This window comes from Lepisma saccharinum, chromosome 13 (assembly GCF_977018435.1).
Source record: "Lepisma saccharinum chromosome 13, izLepSacc3.1, whole genome shotgun sequence".
NCBI lineage: Eukaryota > Metazoa > Arthropoda > Insecta > Zygentoma > Lepismatidae > Lepisma > Lepisma saccharinum.
The window spans coordinates 47589597-47609037 of NC_139241.1; the positions used below are offsets into that span (position 1 = coordinate 47589597).

General features: G+C 36.9%; 1 protein-coding gene across 2 annotated transcripts in view; it reads left to right on the top strand.

Annotated features, from left to right (window-relative positions):
• The window catches only part of LOC145996944 (toll-like receptor 1), a 105212-nt gene extending 93466 nt beyond the window's left edge, over positions 1-11746 (top strand). For both annotated transcript variants that reach the window (XM_083133530.1, XM_083133531.1), the window contains 3 exons: positions 3320-4376; positions 5650-5839; positions 10535-11746. In XM_083133530.1, the coding sequence (XP_082989656.1) occupies positions 3320-4376; positions 5650-5839; positions 10535-10801 (1514 nt within the window). In that variant the 3' untranslated portion in view covers positions 10802-11746. The remainder of the gene's footprint in view (positions 1-3319; positions 4377-5649; positions 5840-10534) is intronic.
• Positions 11747-19441: the final 7695 nt, after the last annotated feature.

Genomic DNA, 19441 nt, shown 5'->3' on the forward strand with positions numbered 1-19441 from the left:
GGTTGAATGTTACGGAAAACATTCAGCCAAACAATTTATTAGAGGAAAACCGTTTTGTTTCGGTTTTAAAAATTGGGCTCTGTATTCTAGTTCTGGGTACTTGATAACATTTCAAATATATACTGGGAAGGAAAGTAGTGGCATTCACCAGTTTGGACTTGGAGGGGATATTGTGTTATCTTTGATAAAATCAGCTGATATTCCTCCAAATGCAGGGCATAAAGTTTTTTTTGACTATTATTTAACATCTGTCGCTCTTATGAAAGAGCTATCTGCATATGGCATATGCGCTACAGGGACAATACAGGATGGAAGAACAATGAAATGCACTCTAGTAAAAAACAAGGACATGAGAAAGAAGGATAGAGGAGAGCATGATTATTGTTCGTGTGATGATGTACTTCTTGTACGGTGGAACGACAATAGCGTCATTACCCTAGCTACAAACTTTGAGGAACTCTCAGTTGGCCAAGCCAATCGTTGGTCTCAGGCAAAAAGAGCAAAAATTACAGTCACGCAACCGAGTATTATATCTAACTACAATAAAGGGATGGGAGGAGTGGACCAAATGGACCAAGATGTTGCTGCCTACCGCACACAAATTAGGCAGAAAAAGTGGAGGTGGACCATATTTGCATATTTTTTTGGATATTTCTGTTTCCAACGCTTGGATTTTGGCTAAAAAGGTGAATTCAAGAAACAGTACAGAATCCCTTCTCTCTTTTCGAAGATACATAGCTCTTGCTTTGTTAAAAATGTTTGGAACAGCTACACACCAGGGAAAGCAAGCAGCAACTCCATTAGTCGATGTGCGGTATGACAGGATGAATCACTGGCCAGTGAAAATACCTAAAGTCAGGAGATGTGCAAATGAAAAGTGTTCAGGGAGAGCTAAATACGTATGTAATAAATGTAACGTGGGACTCCATCCTGAGTGCACACCCCGTAGTTCCATTGTTACCAACAATAAAACTGAAATTACGGTATTTGTTTCATATTTGCACCCCATGAGTACCAAAATTATGAAAAAATGCAAAAACCATTATTAGTAAACTTTATGCACTAATGGGATAATTTAAGACTATGTCAAGACACCTCCCGAATTTTGTTTCTGGGCCATGTCCCTGTACATAATGATCATAATTACTTAGAGTAAACATTTTATAATTTTATATGAGTTCCTGCAAGGGTTGATCAAATGAAAAGTTACGAAACATCGTAACAATGGAATCGTTTATATAATACTGATGCCGCGATGGGAGAATGTAGCGTGATATGTAGGGGTGCGATTGTAGTCGGCACGCGGCATCAAAGCATGCAGGGGAACGCGCATGCACAGGAGAGAGCAGAGGCTCCGATACAGAGTGCCGTCCAAGTGACGCGGCAGTGCGTGTTCGGACAGGATGGCGTTAACATTGGCAAATTTGACTGTTGAGGAGCAGCGAGGCGTTATCCGTTTTCTGACAGCGGAAGGTGTTAAACTGGCCGATATTCATCACCGGATGGTGAAAGTTTACGGGGAAGACGAACGACCGGGGCTGCTCACGGAGGGTGTGGTTCTGCTCCATGATAACACACGTCCACATGTCTCCAGGGTTACACACGCGGAACTGGCCAGGTTCAAGCGGGAGCAGCTATTTCACCCTACAGTCCGGACTTATCCCCCTGTGATTTCCATGTGTTTGGTCCCCTGAAAAAGCATCTCAAAGGAAAGCGCTTCACCTCGGACGATGAACTCAAGGATGCTGTGAAGGACTGGGTCGCGTCACGGCCAAAGGAATTCTGGGAAAAAGGAATCATTCGGCTCGTTCATCAATGGGATCAATGTGCTCAGGCCTATGGAGGATACTTTGAATAAAGTATTCATTTACACCGACAGTGTCGTTTTGTACCTTTTCATTTGATCAACCCTTGTAGAAAAGATTCGCCTCACAGATAGTAGTTCTTTGACTTGATATTATTGCCTGTCAATGTCTAATGTAAGTTCTTTCTTTGCTTGAAGGAAGGGTGCATAAAACAACTGGAATTTTGCACCTGCATACAGATATATATATATATTCACATTCTAAAATCTTGGGTAGATGAGGGAAAATTTATTGTCAGAATGATCATATGACCTTTGTGAAAAATTTTAGGGGAGGAGTGTCATGAAAATTTGGGGGAAGTTGTATGGGTTTCTAGAGGTGTGGCTTTTGAATCTCTCTATCATTTAGAAAATATGTATATTTCATGAAGAAATGGCACAGAAAAGACTACATTTCAAGTAAATATGGAAACATTAAGAAACCCTGTGAGAGCAGTGATGATTTTGAATTGTCTGATGATATTTTGGATTCATTATTTTTAAATAAAAAAATAATAAATACGGAGAAACTAGTACCAAGATGCACAGCGCACCTAGCAGCGCACCTAACGGCAGCCAGAGAACTACGAACAAAAGACGCACGCCAAGCAACAGCGCAGCAAGTTCCAACGAGGATGGTGGCAGTGGCCACTGAAATTAATCGAAAAAGAAGAAAAAACAGCTTCGCGGATAAAAGTGAGTACTAGTTTCTCCGTATTTATATACTACCGTGTCTCTCTTTTCCCAATCATGAAAAAAATAATGTTATCAAATTCTTTATCTGAAATAAAAATAAAACAGACTGCTTGTTTTCACAGTTAAGTTGCTATATTACAACAATGTAACATTGACATCAGCCATTTTATAACTGATTATTTTTGTTTAAAAAAAATTTAACCATTGTTATAACTGTATCTTTAATCAAACTAAAAATAAATGTCTGATGAAGGGAGCATGTGTTCTGAAACGTTACAACAAAAAGGTGTGTTTTTATGCTTCTAATAACCGTAGACTACAAGAGAAATAATTCTACAATGCAAGCAATGTGTACATACAAGAAAAATTAAGTAAATACAGGTTAGCATTGATTTCTTCAGTGATCTTTACTCTGTAAAACTTTCTAAGCTTAATTTCAGTGTCTGTAATGGAAAGGTCAGGGGGGAAAATACCAGGTAAGACAATTTTCTGTCATAAGGGAGGTAGACATGTCATTTCCTGCCATGTTGATGCTGTAGTGAACTTTACAACACACTTTCTTTTGTTTCGTACATTTGGCACTTCCATTCATCAAAGCATATGGTTTTTTTGTACCTTTTCATTATATGTCCAGTAATGTGTTTCACTTAAAATATCATTTTCTGGAGTTTGACAAGCATTGGCTTACCTGTTGTTTTCCTCTGAATTCAATTATATATACTTGCTGATTTCATTATTTCAAATATGACTGTTTGACATACGTTCTTTTTCTGTTCACAGATAATTTTGAACAAGTGGCGAATATTAGAGAGATTAATTTGTCACGAAATAACTTCACTGAAATTCCTGAGGGATTAAGCAAGTTGACGAACCTTCAAGTATTGAAGATTTCAGGCACAATGTCAAATAAATTTACTTTAATGAAAGACCGACTTAAAGACTTGAAAAAACTGGTAACTCTGGACATGAGTTACTTACCTCTTAAAAGTTTATCAACCTATTCACTGTCAAAGTTACCTAACCTGCTGCATCTCAATTTAAGTAATTGCGGAATCATCCGACTCGACAAGGATACTTTCTCGAACTTGAGTCTCACGAGCCTCGACCTTTCTAGAAATTTACTGCACATAGTTGATCAACACACATTTGCCTCTATGCATTATGGTGGAAAACTGTACTTGTCATGGAACAAATTCACTAAAGGACAGAAACTATTAATCGATTACCTGGAGCTACTTGATTTTTCAGGCAACAGTTTGACATCACCAGCTGATATATTGTCATCGGGGAGACTGGAACTGCTACACCTAGCCTTCAATAAAATAATTGACTGGTCTGTGAAAAGTCCATTCAAAGGGAACAGCTATGAGATCCTGAAAGCAAATTTGTCACACAACTTGATAAACTATGTAAGTTCTGTAATGGGTAAAGGTTTAAACAACCTACACTCAGTCGATCTTGGAGGCAATCCTTTTAATTGCAAGAGTTGTGGGTTACTAGAGTTCAAGACGTGGTTGTCTGTAAAGAAGATAGTGATATTTAATCTCGGATTGAACACTTCCATAACCTGTGCACTTCCCAGTGCACTCAAGGGACTCCCCATTGTTAAAGTGGCTTTCGATAAGCGTTTCTGTCTTCCGAAACCGACCAATTATATTGTCGTTCTTGGCATTCCCACAGCAGTCATATTCACTATTGGCTGCATTAGTCTCATTTTAGGATATGTGTACAGATTTGAAATTACTTATATTCACCATTTGCTGAAGGCTAAACGTCGCAAGAAGAAAATTGATACTGACAACGGGATCTACGCTTATGATGCTTTTGTTGCTTATAGGTAAGTGGTTCATTTGTTGTGAAATAATTATGGTACTTTTAACCTTTTACATTAGCACTCAAAAACAGAACTTGCATTGTTGCTGTCCATAAAAGAGGCAATACCAATGCAAATTGTCCATCATTTTCATCATCTATTCTTTTGCATTGTATGTGCTTATAATGTATAGAAGTTTACAGTTGTCAAGTGAATTCTTTGTTTTGCTGGAAGTTTTGTTTCAGTAATTGCGAAGCTTGCATTGTGTAAAATTACAAAGCAAATGAATATGCTGGTGGAAATTAGGCTTCATCAAATTTATGACTACAACAAAATAAATAACTTAAAGTACCCTATATTCACACAGGTCATGGTACATTCCAGAATACAAAGTTAATAATTTGTAATTATCTAACTCTCTCCTTCTCATGGACATCAGGAAGGGGTGTCAAACCAGTCTGCCAACCACCCTTGGAAATTGGCATCAATCATTTCAAGCAGAACATTTGTTATTTTGATTGTTAATAACATGCATAAACTTCAGTTAGTATTTGGACAGAATAATTAAGGTACAAACTGCATTTGATCGAAAAAAAAATGAGTGTAAAATGTTCTTGGTTACATTTCCACTTTCTAGCTTTTTATCCAGATAATAAATGGTTCCACAGGTTTCAAAGTTTTGAAAATAAGATTTTTTTTATGTGAGAATTAACATAACTTAAACATAAATTGTATGACTAATATTTGACTTTAGCTTATTGAGCTTTCTTGAACAAGGTGTGTAAAACTTAATAACAAGACAGAATAACTGTGAATTTCAGCACACCAACTATATGAAATGTAAAAAAAATAATGGAACATAATTTGCATTAGATATTCATTCATCTGGTGGATTGAGTAGACGTCTCCCAATGGTATAATGATTATAATAATAATAAATTTGGAATAAAATTGGTTTATTTTTATCAGTGTGTAATAGTTATTGTTCTATAGTAACAATTACAACCATGACAATAATAACTTTTACTATTATTTCCACTATTAAAGTTTTATCAATAACCTGTCCACCAATACAAAAATTTCTGAGGATGTCCATACCCCTTCTTTGAAAGCATGTGTTACTTGTATTGTAACAAGGGCTGTGGAAATGCAGTAAACTGGGGCAATTTGCTATGCAAACATAGTAATAATACCAGAAACATTACTCTATCGTCTTACGAGACAATAAGTTTAGTACATATTTTACATTATATTTATCCTTATTATACCAATGTTGTAATTTTCCCTCATGATTCAGTGGCGAAGACCAGGAGTGGGTGCTGGGGGACCTGTTGAAAAACATGGAAAATGAAGAGGATAAATATCAGCTATGTTTGCACCAGAGAGATTTCCGTCTCGGATCTTTCATCATGGAAAACGCTGTTGAGTGCATCGACAAAAGCAGGAAGGTGATTCTTGTACTCAGCAAGAACTTCATTGACAGCGAGGTATGTGTATCACAATTGTTGTTTCAATGCCAAAGCAGAGCAACAAAGAGTAATTGCATGTGTGAAGTAATATAAGTAAAGAAAATGGAAAGAGAAGCCAGATTACAAGTTTCTTCATGTTAAAAACCTTTTAGAAATTCATTTCAAACACTTGAAAGCAGCGGTGGCTCAAGTGGCAGAGCCACTGTGCCATGGCACTATCCTCAGAAGAAACGCATACCTCGTCAAAGTATTGTTAAATTAATAAAATTTACAATTTACAGACAAGGAGATTCGAATCTTGTAATCGGTCAAGCTCATGGCAGAAAGACTTGGGTCAAGCTGACAACAGCCCCAACGTACAAGCGGCATTGCCAGCTGTTTCATACCCTTGCGAGGCCCGAGCCCTCCAAGAGCTGGCCTGACCAAATTGACACATGTGCAGAGTGGTAAAAAAAAAATCAATAATTTATATACTTTTAACCCTTAAAATTGTTCTTTGATGTAAAAAAATAATGTGTGTAAAATTTCAACATTTTAAATTTACATTTAGGGGTAGCTCAATACGTTCAAAGTTTTAGATTATACAATTTATGCAGAAATATTGCTGTATTAATTATTTTGATAAATTCCACACGCAAATCTTTACCAACATCAATTAGGTCTGTAACAGATAACAGAACATTGTTGCCACTTGAAGTAATATGCATTGTTACTACTGAAATTACCATAATGAGAGTTTCTTGTGACTTTATTCATGGGAGATAAGTTTTTCTTTCCTGTTGTCGGGATAACAATGCCTATGTTGTTCCACAACTTGTAATAAATATTATTTATGGTCTTCATTCTTAGTTATAAGGGCATTATACTCTTGCATAAGTGCCACACCCCTTTCAGCGTTGTCATTATCAACTCTTAAATGTTTAACTGTTGCCTTGCTTGTTTATAGTCATCTCTTGAGAAGCCATTTTTCAGGATCAAAATCTAAGTAATCCCTTGGGATACTAAGGCGATGAAATAAATGCATGGTGTTTTTTTATCACAAAATCTTCAATCTTCATATCACAGGAACTCTTGCCACTCAGCTGGATACGCTTAAGAGGTTCGTCGACCCCATCCCTTTCTTCAAGGGAATGAAGCATAGCTTTTTTTAAACTTGTGGACACAGTTTTATCAAAAAAAGGCCAAACCCACAAGCTCCTCACTGAAATACCACAGATGACCTTCAAGTTTCTTGCTGGCAACTTTAGAGATACCAGAATTAATCTTTTCATAACCACTTAGTTTTTGCAGTAGTTTCAAGTCATTAGAGGGTGCTGAAATAGGAAGATGAGCTGTAAACCAAGCTCTCAGATAACTACACACAAGAAAAATGCAGATGTTACACAATCCGTTTTCTTCCAACATGGAGGTTTCGAATTGATGACGAAACATCCATATTTTAAAAGAATACAATGCCTTTTCCATCCATCTAGCATGATGGAAGGCCCCAGGGGATATAAAGTGTATCCCACGTGGAGGAACACCTGCCAAGAAGATAATTGCAAGATCTAGAAATTTTCTGTAATCATCTCCAACTTGTGTTGCCTCAAGCTGGTTAAATGCAAATTGAGTCACAGTGTCCTTGTCATCTCCCAATGCTGCCAAAACTGTTGCAAGTGTTGCATTATTGGTTGCACTTTCGTAAGCTGCTTGATCAATCTTATTCCAGGACTGTTTAAAACTTTTAAAGATGGCTATATGGACCAGATGATGTATATCGCATAGCCTCGTTGAACACACTTGCAAAAATGAGTTCTAATATGTGGTGACAACATGCTAGGTAGAGAAGGTCCTCTTGCAACTTCTGTTCCAAAAGTATGCAAGCTCCATTTCTGTGACCTGTGTTGCTGGCAGTAGTGTCAAAGCACATTGTGCTTACTTGGTGAACCAGTCCCCACACTTCAAGCAAAGTAGCCACTTCTCCAGCCTGCGCTTCTCCAGTACCTGACTGCAACTTTGGTACGTCAAGCAGCTGATTTACTCCTACACCAGACACAACCACTGGTAGTCAATCTACCTTTTCATTCTCAGTCAGGTGTAGAAGAAGTTTACCATCCCAGTGAACAACAAGGGATGAGTTTGTCCGAAAGGATTCCTTTAAATTCTTTGCAACTTCTGCACATGTTTTTTCTCGATATCTCCGAATAGAAGTTCTGATAATAATAAGATTTATTTTTCAGCTTAGTCCACTTTTCATGAAGCTTCTCCAGTTTTTTGATACAATCCTGCTCATGATGAATGGGAATACAAGCCTTTTCCCAAAACATAGAAGTTTGCTTCACAACGGCCCTACAGCTCTCACAAATTGTTGTTTTCAAGGTTTTATGGTGGTAGAAAAATACACTTAACACTATTGTTTATTTGAAGGTAACTTGGATCCTTTCAGTTCACTTCTTCAGAGCCAATTAACCAAATTGTAGAGACCCGTCTAATATTAGCTGCTGCTGCCATGTTCAGTTTTCACCATTCCTGGAAAAATAATATAAAAATTAGAAAAACAGGAACTTTAAATTGATTGAGCGACCTCTAAATATGGTCTGATCTGCATGAAACTTTTCACAACATATTTTTTTTACATCATAGAACAACATAGGTGGGTCAGACAACAACATTTCAAAACTTCAAAAATAAGGACCACCCTAGTGCAGAGGGTTGAAGAAGTCTCAGCTGGAAACAAGGGGGGTTAGCCATGCTGGTCATAAGACACCAGCCGAGCCTGTTTTCCCTTGGTGCGATGAGGGACATAGTTGCCACCTTTGGAGATAAGTCACTAAATGTGACTGATTTGTAAGACCCGTTGGAAAGTAATTAGTCAGAAAGGTACTATCTACTTTTCTGCTTACTTTTTGAAAACAAACATAGTATTTATTCAAAGTTAAATGAACATTTAGATGTAAGATAGATTCATCTAAAGGGCATTGCAGAGGTTTTTTTTCTTCGATTTCTTGATCACATTGGTACTACCCATCATAGTAGTTGCGGGCCGCCACTGCTTGAAGGTAAATTGCATGTAGAAGTCTACATAAATTACAGGACTGAAATTGTAGAAGTGATAGTGAAAGGAGTAACATACTTTTAGTTATTTTCCTGTAGTTTACGGTTATTACAAGCATAAGAAAACAGTTTTTCGTTGTGACGTTTCAGGAGAACACACGTTCCCTTCATCAGACATTTATTTTAATTTTGACTAAAGATACAGTTATAACAATGGTTAGCAATTTTTTAAACAAAAAGAATCCGTTATATAATGGATGTTGTCAATGTTACATTGTTGTAATATAGCAACTTAACTGTGAAAAGAAGTAGTCTGTTATTTCTATTTCAGATAAAATAATGTGATCATTTTTTTTTTATCTGAAATAAAAATAACAGACTGCTTCTTTTCACAGTTAAGTTGCTATATTACAACAATGTAACATTGACAACATCCATTATATAACGGATTCTTTTTGTTTAAAAAATTGCTAACCATTGTTATAACTGTATCTTTAGTCAAAATGAAAATAAATGTCTGATGAAGGGAACGTGTGTTCTCCTGAAACGTCACAACGAAAAACTGTTTTCTTATGCTTGTAATAACCGTAAACTACAGGAAAATAATTCTGCAATGCAAGCAATGCGTACATACAAGAAAATACTTTTAGTGGTTGAAAATTTGTTCTGTCTAAGTATAGAAATAGACAACTTTTAAAGAGACATAACGTTAAGAAATTTTCAGTCACATTTGAGAATGGCATATCATGGTTGTGTTCAATTGCAGCTCCACAGGAAACAGCACCTTGAAGACCAGTTGACTTATCATTTGGAGTCAGATTGTCCGAGAATCAAGTCCCATCGCAAATGTTATCTGGTCTTCTTTCTGGAGTAAATGAATACTGGTGTTGTCATTATAGATTTAAGGATTACAACCAACTCTTTATCGAGCACATTGGTGCCGATGTGGAATTTCTGGAACATTCAGGATAGATGAGGCAGCTTTCAGACAGATGTGACCACCAACAAGTGACTTGCGACACGTGGGTTTCACACTGACTTTACAAGCAACATGAGCACATCAAGTCTGTAAGAAAGCATTCACTGCATATGAACAGCCAACAGACTGAGTCGACATGCATACTATCAACAAATCTGTGTGAGTGACTTGCAAGCAATAAGCGACATGTGCAGTTTGTCATGTCACTTCAATATGAAAGGTTGTAGCCAGTTCTGAATATTTATTTTCAAGTGACATTTGGCATTTGTCACTTCTGTCTGGAAGCTTCCCAAGATGGAATATAAGTCACATTTCTCAGTTACTCTGTTGGAGCAACTGAATATTATAATAGTAGTAATATCTTTATTGGGTGAGGATTGTTATATTTTCTTATCCTTTGATCTTTTCGAGTTAGAACTATATTGCTCAAGAGATGCTGCACATACATACATATTCTTAAAAAGTATTTTGCAAATAATGAATGGCAGTTTTTTTTCATAAGGGCCTCCCCGATGCCATAGTGATAGCATCATCGCATTGTAATCAAGCAATCCTGGGTTCAATACTTGGTGGAGGCACATAGTGGTTCGGTGGTTCAGATCCCACTTTAATCTGTAGGCCCAGTCCTGAATGGCCTTTCTGTGCATAAAGTAGACTTAAAAACAAATTCAATCAATATATTTTTGTACATATTTCTCCAGTGGTGCCGATGGGAGGTCCGCATGGTGAACCACCGCCTGTTCGAGCACAGGGAGAACTTCGTGGTGCTGATAGAGCTGGAGCGCTTGGACAAGGCTTCCCTGCCCTTGCACCTCCGGTGCCTCATGGACACCATCACCTACCTCGAATGGTTCTCAGAGAAAGAGCACCACCCTGTCTTCTGGCAGCGATTGAAAGATGCTCTTGGGCCGAGCTTGAAGCTGAGGCAGCCAGAAGGAGAAGAAGATGATCTTTCGGAAGACACATAGCATTGACTTCAGTGAGTTATTTCTATTTTGTTCATATTTGCAAGTTAATAACATCTGTTGTGTTAGTAGAAAACGTTACAACATAAATGTAAAGCATTCAAAGAATGTAATATACTTAATGCAGGATTAGACGTTGGTGAGCAAGCTTTAAAAACTTTTTTAAGTGTGCATGTGTTTGTATATACCGTGTGCCCACAATTAAAATTGCCCAACTTGGAGCCCTCTGGATCCTGTTTCGAACAACAGATTGCATTTAAACTTGGTACAGGGGCTATGGAGAACATGAGGAAGCAAATTCTGATGAAAAATAGTTCAAATTTTCACCACCAGGTGCAAATGTGGCATTGAGAATTAAATTTCCCCTACCCAGACCCCTCTGGTGCCTGTTCGAAGCAACGGATTGCACTGAAACTTGGTATAGACCTTGGAGACCATAGGTAAGTGAATGCTGATGAAAAGAATAGTCCAAATTTCACCACCAAGTGCATATGTGGCGCTGAGGTAACAACAACCAGTAATTTGACTTTATGTCAGTACAGCAGTGTTCAATATGCTCCCTGTCATGAATGGCCCTTTGGAAGCATAAGACAGTGTGAGCAAAGGTCCCACGAAGCATTTCCAGGGATGTTCACTGTGCACCAGATTTCAACCTGGTGGTGATTGGAACTGATTTTTTTACATCATCATTCCCTCTATACCAAGTTTCAGGGCAATCTGTTGCTTTGAACAGGCTTCAGAGGTCTCTGAGGTAGAGCAACTTTATTTGCGGTCACCTGGTATACACACCCTTCTGTTTACAGAAACAATATTTTCTAAAAAATACCACTGTTTGGTATACTGTGCTGTGGATCTCTGAGAATAAAAATGACAAGGTTTTTTACATATTACTCTACTGGAGATTTTATAAGTGTGTATGTAAATTTTATAATTTGTGTACAAATTAAAATGGGCAAAGATCTTATTTTGTTACAATGTATATGTTTATTTTTTTATTTTGTTTGTGTTAAATTATATTTTATATACATAGCAGCTATGTAAAAACTAATGGATCCTAATACAAAAATAGATTTTTCACTTTATTGTCTAACCTTATTTGCATGTGCCATGCACGGTGAACTATCAATATCAATAGATTTGGAACTGACTGGAGGATTCCTTGCTGGTGTAGCAAGTTCTTTTTAAATATGTGCTACTGGATCAGGTAAGTTGGGTTAATATGTTTTTATGGTACTTTGGGCTAGGCTAACCTCTGTGTCAGAGTGGTTAGTACAGCTGCAATGGCAGAGGTTCCAGATTTGAATCCTGGCCTGGGCATGAGTGTTCTCAGCAAGTGTCCTTTTATCAGTTTCATAATAAAATCACTGATCCTCATCTTCACGATTAGCCACAAGTGGCAGAAAAGCTAAGTAAAATATACCAAATCAATCAATTTATGTTCCTTTATTAAATGAAATTAATAACTAATATAAGTAGGCATAAACATTATGCAAATAATAGCCTGTGGCGCAATAGCCCTTGAGGGCCAAGGTCTACCTACTGACTGTCAGCCTCATTCCCATATGTCTCAGCAGAGGTGGGCGATCATCCAGTCAGTTACGGGGTAATATGTGGTCACCATCATGAACCCCCAGTCATTGTAGGTTTCCATGACCGGGACATACATTATGCAACATTGGAAATAATAAATCAATTCAATATAAGTTACTGTAACGTTCACTGCTCAATGCTGGTTCAATAGAAATGTAAACAACATGAAAATAATTTATTACACTGCATTCATAGGTAAAGTTTTGTCTGACCATTGGAGGAGGGTTTTAACTGGGGCTACCGTTATTCATGTTTTTATTCATTACAAAATTCATCAAGGGAATTCTCCTTGGAAAAACAGGCTTTTTCACAACATCTTATCCAAAAGAATTAGAATTGTGTTAATGGTGAGTGTCACTTTTATGAAAGGTATAAATATGCTATTATAGATGGTCACTAATATAATAAAGAACACACTTCCTAATGAAAATTAAAGAACATATAATTTTAATTGATAATGCTATGTTCATGGTAGAGAACAAATGATAATATTGAAAGGCATTTAAAGAACTACCTATATAGGAAATGAAACTGTAAGAATTTAAATTTCCTTAATTTCTCTCCAACAAAATGTTGATTTTCCTAATTTTACTTTAGTCGAGAACCACTTGCAATTAGATCCATGAAAAAATTATAAGACATTACACCATGTAATTATCTTATCTAAAACTTCAATAGAAGTGCTCTATCTTGCTCTTCTGTATTTATTCCTGAATTATTTTTTTGTCAGTCAACTACAATTTCCCAACAATGTTAACAAAGAAACTGTCTTGTCCTATGGTTGACCTTAGCCATGTTAGTCTTAGCAGTTTTCCACACAATTTAGAATTTTTAGCACAACATTTTATTTGTAACACACACTATAAGCCATTAACACTAAGTCGCATGCTTGTATGTATTGGTGAGAAACAGAATGAACAAAAATCAGCATTGAAGTAGAAAAAATTATGAATGATTTGGTAATTTTGATAATATTTATTAATTTACTTATTGTTACTTTCTTACATTAAATTTGCACTATTTTTTAAAAAAAATTAATATTATTGAAATCGGAGAAAATATCCGTTCATATAAATTTTGAAAAATAACTTTTTCTGCAAGTGTTTAGTGTATGTACACAGTCCAACAAGGAATGTTGATTGATAGATTAATTGATTTAGTATATTTTACTTTGCTTTTCTGCCACTTTTGGCTAATCGCAAAGATGATGATGAGCATAAGTGATAATTAAATGAAACTGATGAAGGGACATTCATATTGGATATCCATTCCCAGGTTGAAATGTGAATCCATGACCCCTGGCATCATAGTGTGCTGCGCTAACCACTCTGCCATGTAGGTTGGCTCAAGCAAGGAATGTTGAGAATGAGCAGTTTAACCATAAGTGGAATTTAGCAAGTAGGGAGAGTTATTACTCCCACTCAAAGTTACAAGAAAATCAAAATGAATAACTAAAAAGAAATTCCATATTTGTAGTAAGTTGAAACTCAGAAGTAAAATGTATTGAAGCTTTATGACAACTTGACTTCACTTGTTGACAGGGGCGGCACCAGGGGGCCGCGACGGGGTGAGGTACACCCCCTTCAGCACCTCCTACGTTCAACTTAAAATACTATCCTTTAGAGTGTCATATTATGTCATGTCCTCATATTGAGTACAGACTGTTAGGTACTGAAGTAAGACCATTATTATTGTATGCGACAAGCAAGCACTGTAAGAGATTCCGATGTATGTATGAGTACATACTTTCCTGTACTGGTGGCAGCCTCTAAAAAAGATCAGCGAACCTTTTTTACTTTCGTCAGAATTGTTGTTATGAATTTTTCTTCTTTTGTTTCTTCAAGTGGTTTTCAATAATTGCCTATAGATTAATGTGAGTTGTTTTTTTTTCCTTTTTTGCATTGTTGATAAACAGTTTATTCTTCTGCCTGCTTTTGTTTCTTCAAGTGGTTTTCGATAATTGCCTATAGATTAATGAGAGTTTTTTTTTTTGTTTTTTTTTTGATAAATGGTTTATACTTTCGCCTGCTTCTTCTTCCTCACACTGAAGCCAAAATTTCAGCTGCTCGGGAAATTATTTAATGCGAGTTGTTAATACGTTCTATGTATATATTTGTTCCATGTAACATGTCTAATAAACGTACCATTTCAGGCTTTATCAAAAACTGTTAGGAAGAAGGCCAATGTTCACGAATAAATTTTACAGTTCGTTGTTGGTGATAGTGCGGCAGAAGGGATTTTAACGAAGGTGAAGTTGCTGTGGACAGTTCAAAAATTCTTTTTAAAGGCAAGGATAATTTCATTTTATGTCCTCCTCCGTAGTCGAGCGGGTTAAGGCGTTCACTCGTCTTGAGATCGTTCGCTGCGGGACGGCGTAGGTTCGAATCCGGCTCTGGTCGGAATTTATTCGGCCTACGTATAGGGCCGGTGGCAACCCACCACCGTGAGGAAATTGGGAAGCTCCAAGTGAGTGAGCGTAACCCGGTCGAGAAGACCTACAACAACGCCTGGGGATTCGTCGGGCTGATCACCCGTCACCCCAACACTGGTCTGAGACCTCCACGCTATAACAGGCGACGGCGGAACGATGTGGGAGGGAGACCAGCAGTCGGTAGGTAAGCCAAGGCCCGCCAAGGTGCTGTAGAGCTGTGGGGTTATGGTTAATTTCATTTTATATTTCAGAACATAGTTCAATAAGACTACAACGTGTATCTGAATGTTTAAACTCTATGACCATTTTCTTGGAGTAGAAGACTTAATGCACATCATCAGGGATGTCCAGGGGGAGGGCAAGAGGGGCACGGACTCCCTGGAAAATGAATGTCAATCAAAAGTTATATACTCATATTTCACACATATAATTTCATTTCAGTGAGTAATTTATGATAACACAGGGCCGCAAATTAAATTCAATTTAATGTTGGTTTAAAGGTGGAACTTTATTATTTGTGCCATGCTGATCACGAATATGAAATTCGTTTTTCTCTATCACACAAGGTTTTCTTACAAATCAAATTTCAAAATTTGGGCTTGTCCAATATTGCATACTGTTTTATTATAATTTTTCTTTTCTTCAATCAGAATAAGTAGCTTATCACACTAAACGCATAAACATGTTTATTTTAAAATTAATATAGACAGACACACAGGACCCATATAATATAGAAAACGACATATAGCAGTATATAATATACACACAAGAAAATCATTATACAATACATATTTTTCAGTTCTGTTTAGCACGCTTTCTTCTGTAAGCTTTTCTAACTTTCTTGTGATTTCCTTCTGGCATTTCTCTGTACAATGCCAAACAGTAGTCAGTCATCATGCTAACACTCCAATATCCTTGATACCTTTTCTCCATATCCCTCATGTCCTGATGGAACCGTTCGCCTTGTTCCTCACTTAATTCACGGAGATTTTGTGGAACGTTATCAAGGTGTGAATGCAAAAAATGTAATTTGAGATTCGTGTTGCAACCCAGCTCTTGAAATTTAAGTAACATATTCTCAACAACTTCTCTGTAATCAGGACTTTTGTGGTTCCCCAAGAAGTTCAACACTACACTTTTAAATGCTATCCAAGCATCTCTTTCAGCTACAGTCATTGTTTCCTCAAAGTCTTTATCATTCATTAATTTCCTAATGTCTGGTCCAACAAAAACACATTCTTTCACTTTTCCCTATGACAGGGATGGAAATTTGTTGCATATGAACTGGAAACATTGTCCTTCCTTGTTAAGTGCCTTCACAAATTGTTTAGTCAGCCCTACTATCCCACTCACAAATGTAACATGGCATTTTCGTATATCCACATTGTAGTCCAAGTAAAATGCTCAAAACTTTAAGATCACCACACACCAACCAACCATGGTCCTCATATTTAATTTTATTAAGAACAAGTTGCATATTGCTGTAGGTTTCTTTTAGTGACACAGAATGAGCAATATTACATATTCCATTATGTAACACAACAAATTTTAAACTTGTTTTATTCGAGTCAATGAATAGCCTCCAATCAGTTCAAAAACAAGGAAAATTTAACTTAGTCAGCAAACCGGACACATCACAACAAAACACGAGAGAATCTTGTTTCGAGAAATAAGGCACAAACTCTTTTTCTCAGTGTCTGTACCAGGAAAATGTTGTTCCACGAGCCAGCAAGTTTGTTTCGTTAAGTCTGGAACCAAGAAGCTCAGCTGATTCTTTAGATAAATTTAGGTTTCTAATTAAATCATTGAGTTCGCTTTGAGTGAACGGTATAGGGTCATGAGATCCGTGAGGGGTGTCATAAATGTCATCTTCCATTTCACTTCCTTCCACTGAATTACTTAGTGAACCAGGGTCACTTACACACTCAAGACTTGATGGAGGTGTCGGTACAGGCAAGTCTGGACCGTGCAACACAGGTCTCATTTCAGAGGGAATATTGGGATACACTATCCTCTTCTTGTTTCTAATATTTCGACCTACAGTTTCACAGGAACAAAAGTAACAATCATTGCTGTGATCCCGAGGCTCCCTCCACACTATAGGGATTGCAAATGGCATAGATGGCAGCTTTCCCGTGCTCCAGTTTCGTAAAGATTCCACACATGATCTACATACCTTGTGTGGGGCCCACGATTTATCTTGATCTCCTAGTTTAATTTTAATGTACGCGTAATATGCTCTTCTTACAAAATCTGTAATTTCCTGTCTCTGTACCCGGGGAACAAATTCACTGCAGATGTAGCAAAACATATCTGGGCTATTCAGACAACCACGAGATGCCATGGCCACACCATGCAATTTAGGACTTTTGAGAGTTACATATAAAATTAATTTCAAATGATATATCAATGTTTTACATAGTATTATTTTCAGCATTTAGGCAAGAAACATATTAATTAATTTAAATAAAACAAAACTTCTCTGTATTTAAAGCTTGTTCATCTTTATTACTTGTTGAATAATTTTGAAACGTACCAGTGACATCTAGCGACAATCACTTCAATTGCACTGAAATGTGCATACTACAACCCACATATAAAAATCGTGAATTGTAAAAAATTCTTGCGTGATGTGAGAAAACTAATGTCAGTTTCAGCATCAGCAAATTCAAATGCATGTAAAACACCCAAAATTATAAAAACAACAGAACCCATGCGGCCCTGTGTAATCAGTGGTGGTGATTAGGGGTGCAGTTGCCCCCGGCTTTTTGCTAAGTGTATTTTTGCCTCCGCACTATGCTAAACCTTTTCTACCAAGGTAAAGCAAACTGTTGCAACAAAACAACGGAGGGCCATGAAATTGGTTTCATGTGAAGCAGTTTGTAACAAAACGATCTGCGCATGCACCAATTCATTCAATTCAGGCATGGACCAGAAACTGGCGCAACTTGAAGCCAGCAATTAAATGTAGACATTGAATCTTAAATTGAATGGTTAATATCATATTTTGTAACCAATTAATTGCTAGAAATATATCCAGTTCACAACATAACCTGATACATCATTTCTACATTTCTACATACACAATAATACACTGATTCTGCTGTAAACTGTTATACTATTATAATAATGCATCGTTACCTGCTTCCCAAATTATAAAAGACAGATTGGTCCTATTGCGTATGTGGACAAAATTAGTTAATAAACAAAATGACTCATCGTGTTGTGTTGGATCCTGTGTGCCTCTGGCCTTAGGAACATTAAAATTAGAAATCAGTGAAAATATGCTATTCATATACCAACATCACTATAAGCAAATAGTAGACATAGGCATGCGCAGACCCTCTAATTGGAAGGGGGGGGGGCATAAGCCTTGATGAAAGTTCAGTCGAGAAAGAAAAACCTCATTTGTTTTAGTTTCATTGCATTGATGTGTGTGTGTGTGTGTGTGTGTGTGTGTGTGTGTGTGTGTATATATATATATATATATATATATATATATATATATATATATATATATATAATGCAGCAACACAGAAGCACCATAACGAATAAATAAATTGTCTCCGGAATGTGCCGCGCTCCTTTTCCTCCAAACAATTGTATTGATGCATTTAAGACACAACTGGTTAGGAGCAATAGTCTGAAGTACTTAGTAGTTATAACTTCTCTCTCAGGAAAATTACAATGTATTAGAGAAGAGAGAAGAAGAAAATTGCGAGCGAAGCGAGCAAGAAAATTTTTAGATCCAAATTTTTGCAAACTGAAAACAATATTGATTTAATATGGCGCAAGAGAATCCATGAGACCCAATGCATTGTCCTTTACAATTTTTTTCACTTACATCGTTCGGAACCCAGCACCAATTCCCACTGCCCCCTATCTACAGCTCTTAACTTGACAAGACTGTAAGAAAAACAGACTTTTAGAGCGAAGCGAGCAAGAAAATTTTACGAATTGTGTTTATATTTGTATAAAATTTGATATTGTGGGGGGAAATTGCCTGTCTGTGCCCCCTGCAGGTACTCTTGGCCGTCTGGAGGAAATAATGCAAGAAAGACGTGAAAACTAATTCCATCATGAGTATCCTTTTGTCCATGGCCACATCTGCCCCTCAGAAATCGAATGTCAACCTAAAAGTATATATTTCACATGTGTAATTTGATTTCAGTCATAGTAATTTACATTAATGCGGTAATTTCAAATTCAAGTTGTGTTTTTTGAGGGGGGGCAACACTATTATTGGGGCAATATGCCTCTTGGAAAAATACCTTGCTTGTCCCTCCGTGGAAGAAAATTGCGGATGTCCATGATTAGGCAGGGGGCAATTGACCCCCCCCCTTTGCCACCCTGTGCACACGCCTATGATAGTAGAAGACACTGTCCTAAAATGTAGAACTTCAGTCAAAAAGTAGGAAACACACTTAACTCTCACTAAATAATATATTCTGGTAATGCTAGTAAATAATGCAAAATTGACACTTTTTAATGAATTATTCAGCACAAAATTTCCCAACTTATATAAGCTCCAAGCATTGAGGAGCAATTTTTTTCTGATGCTCTGATTGTAGGACATTAAAATTTCCTATTCAAATTGTTTATTGTACTTAAGGCTAAAATTC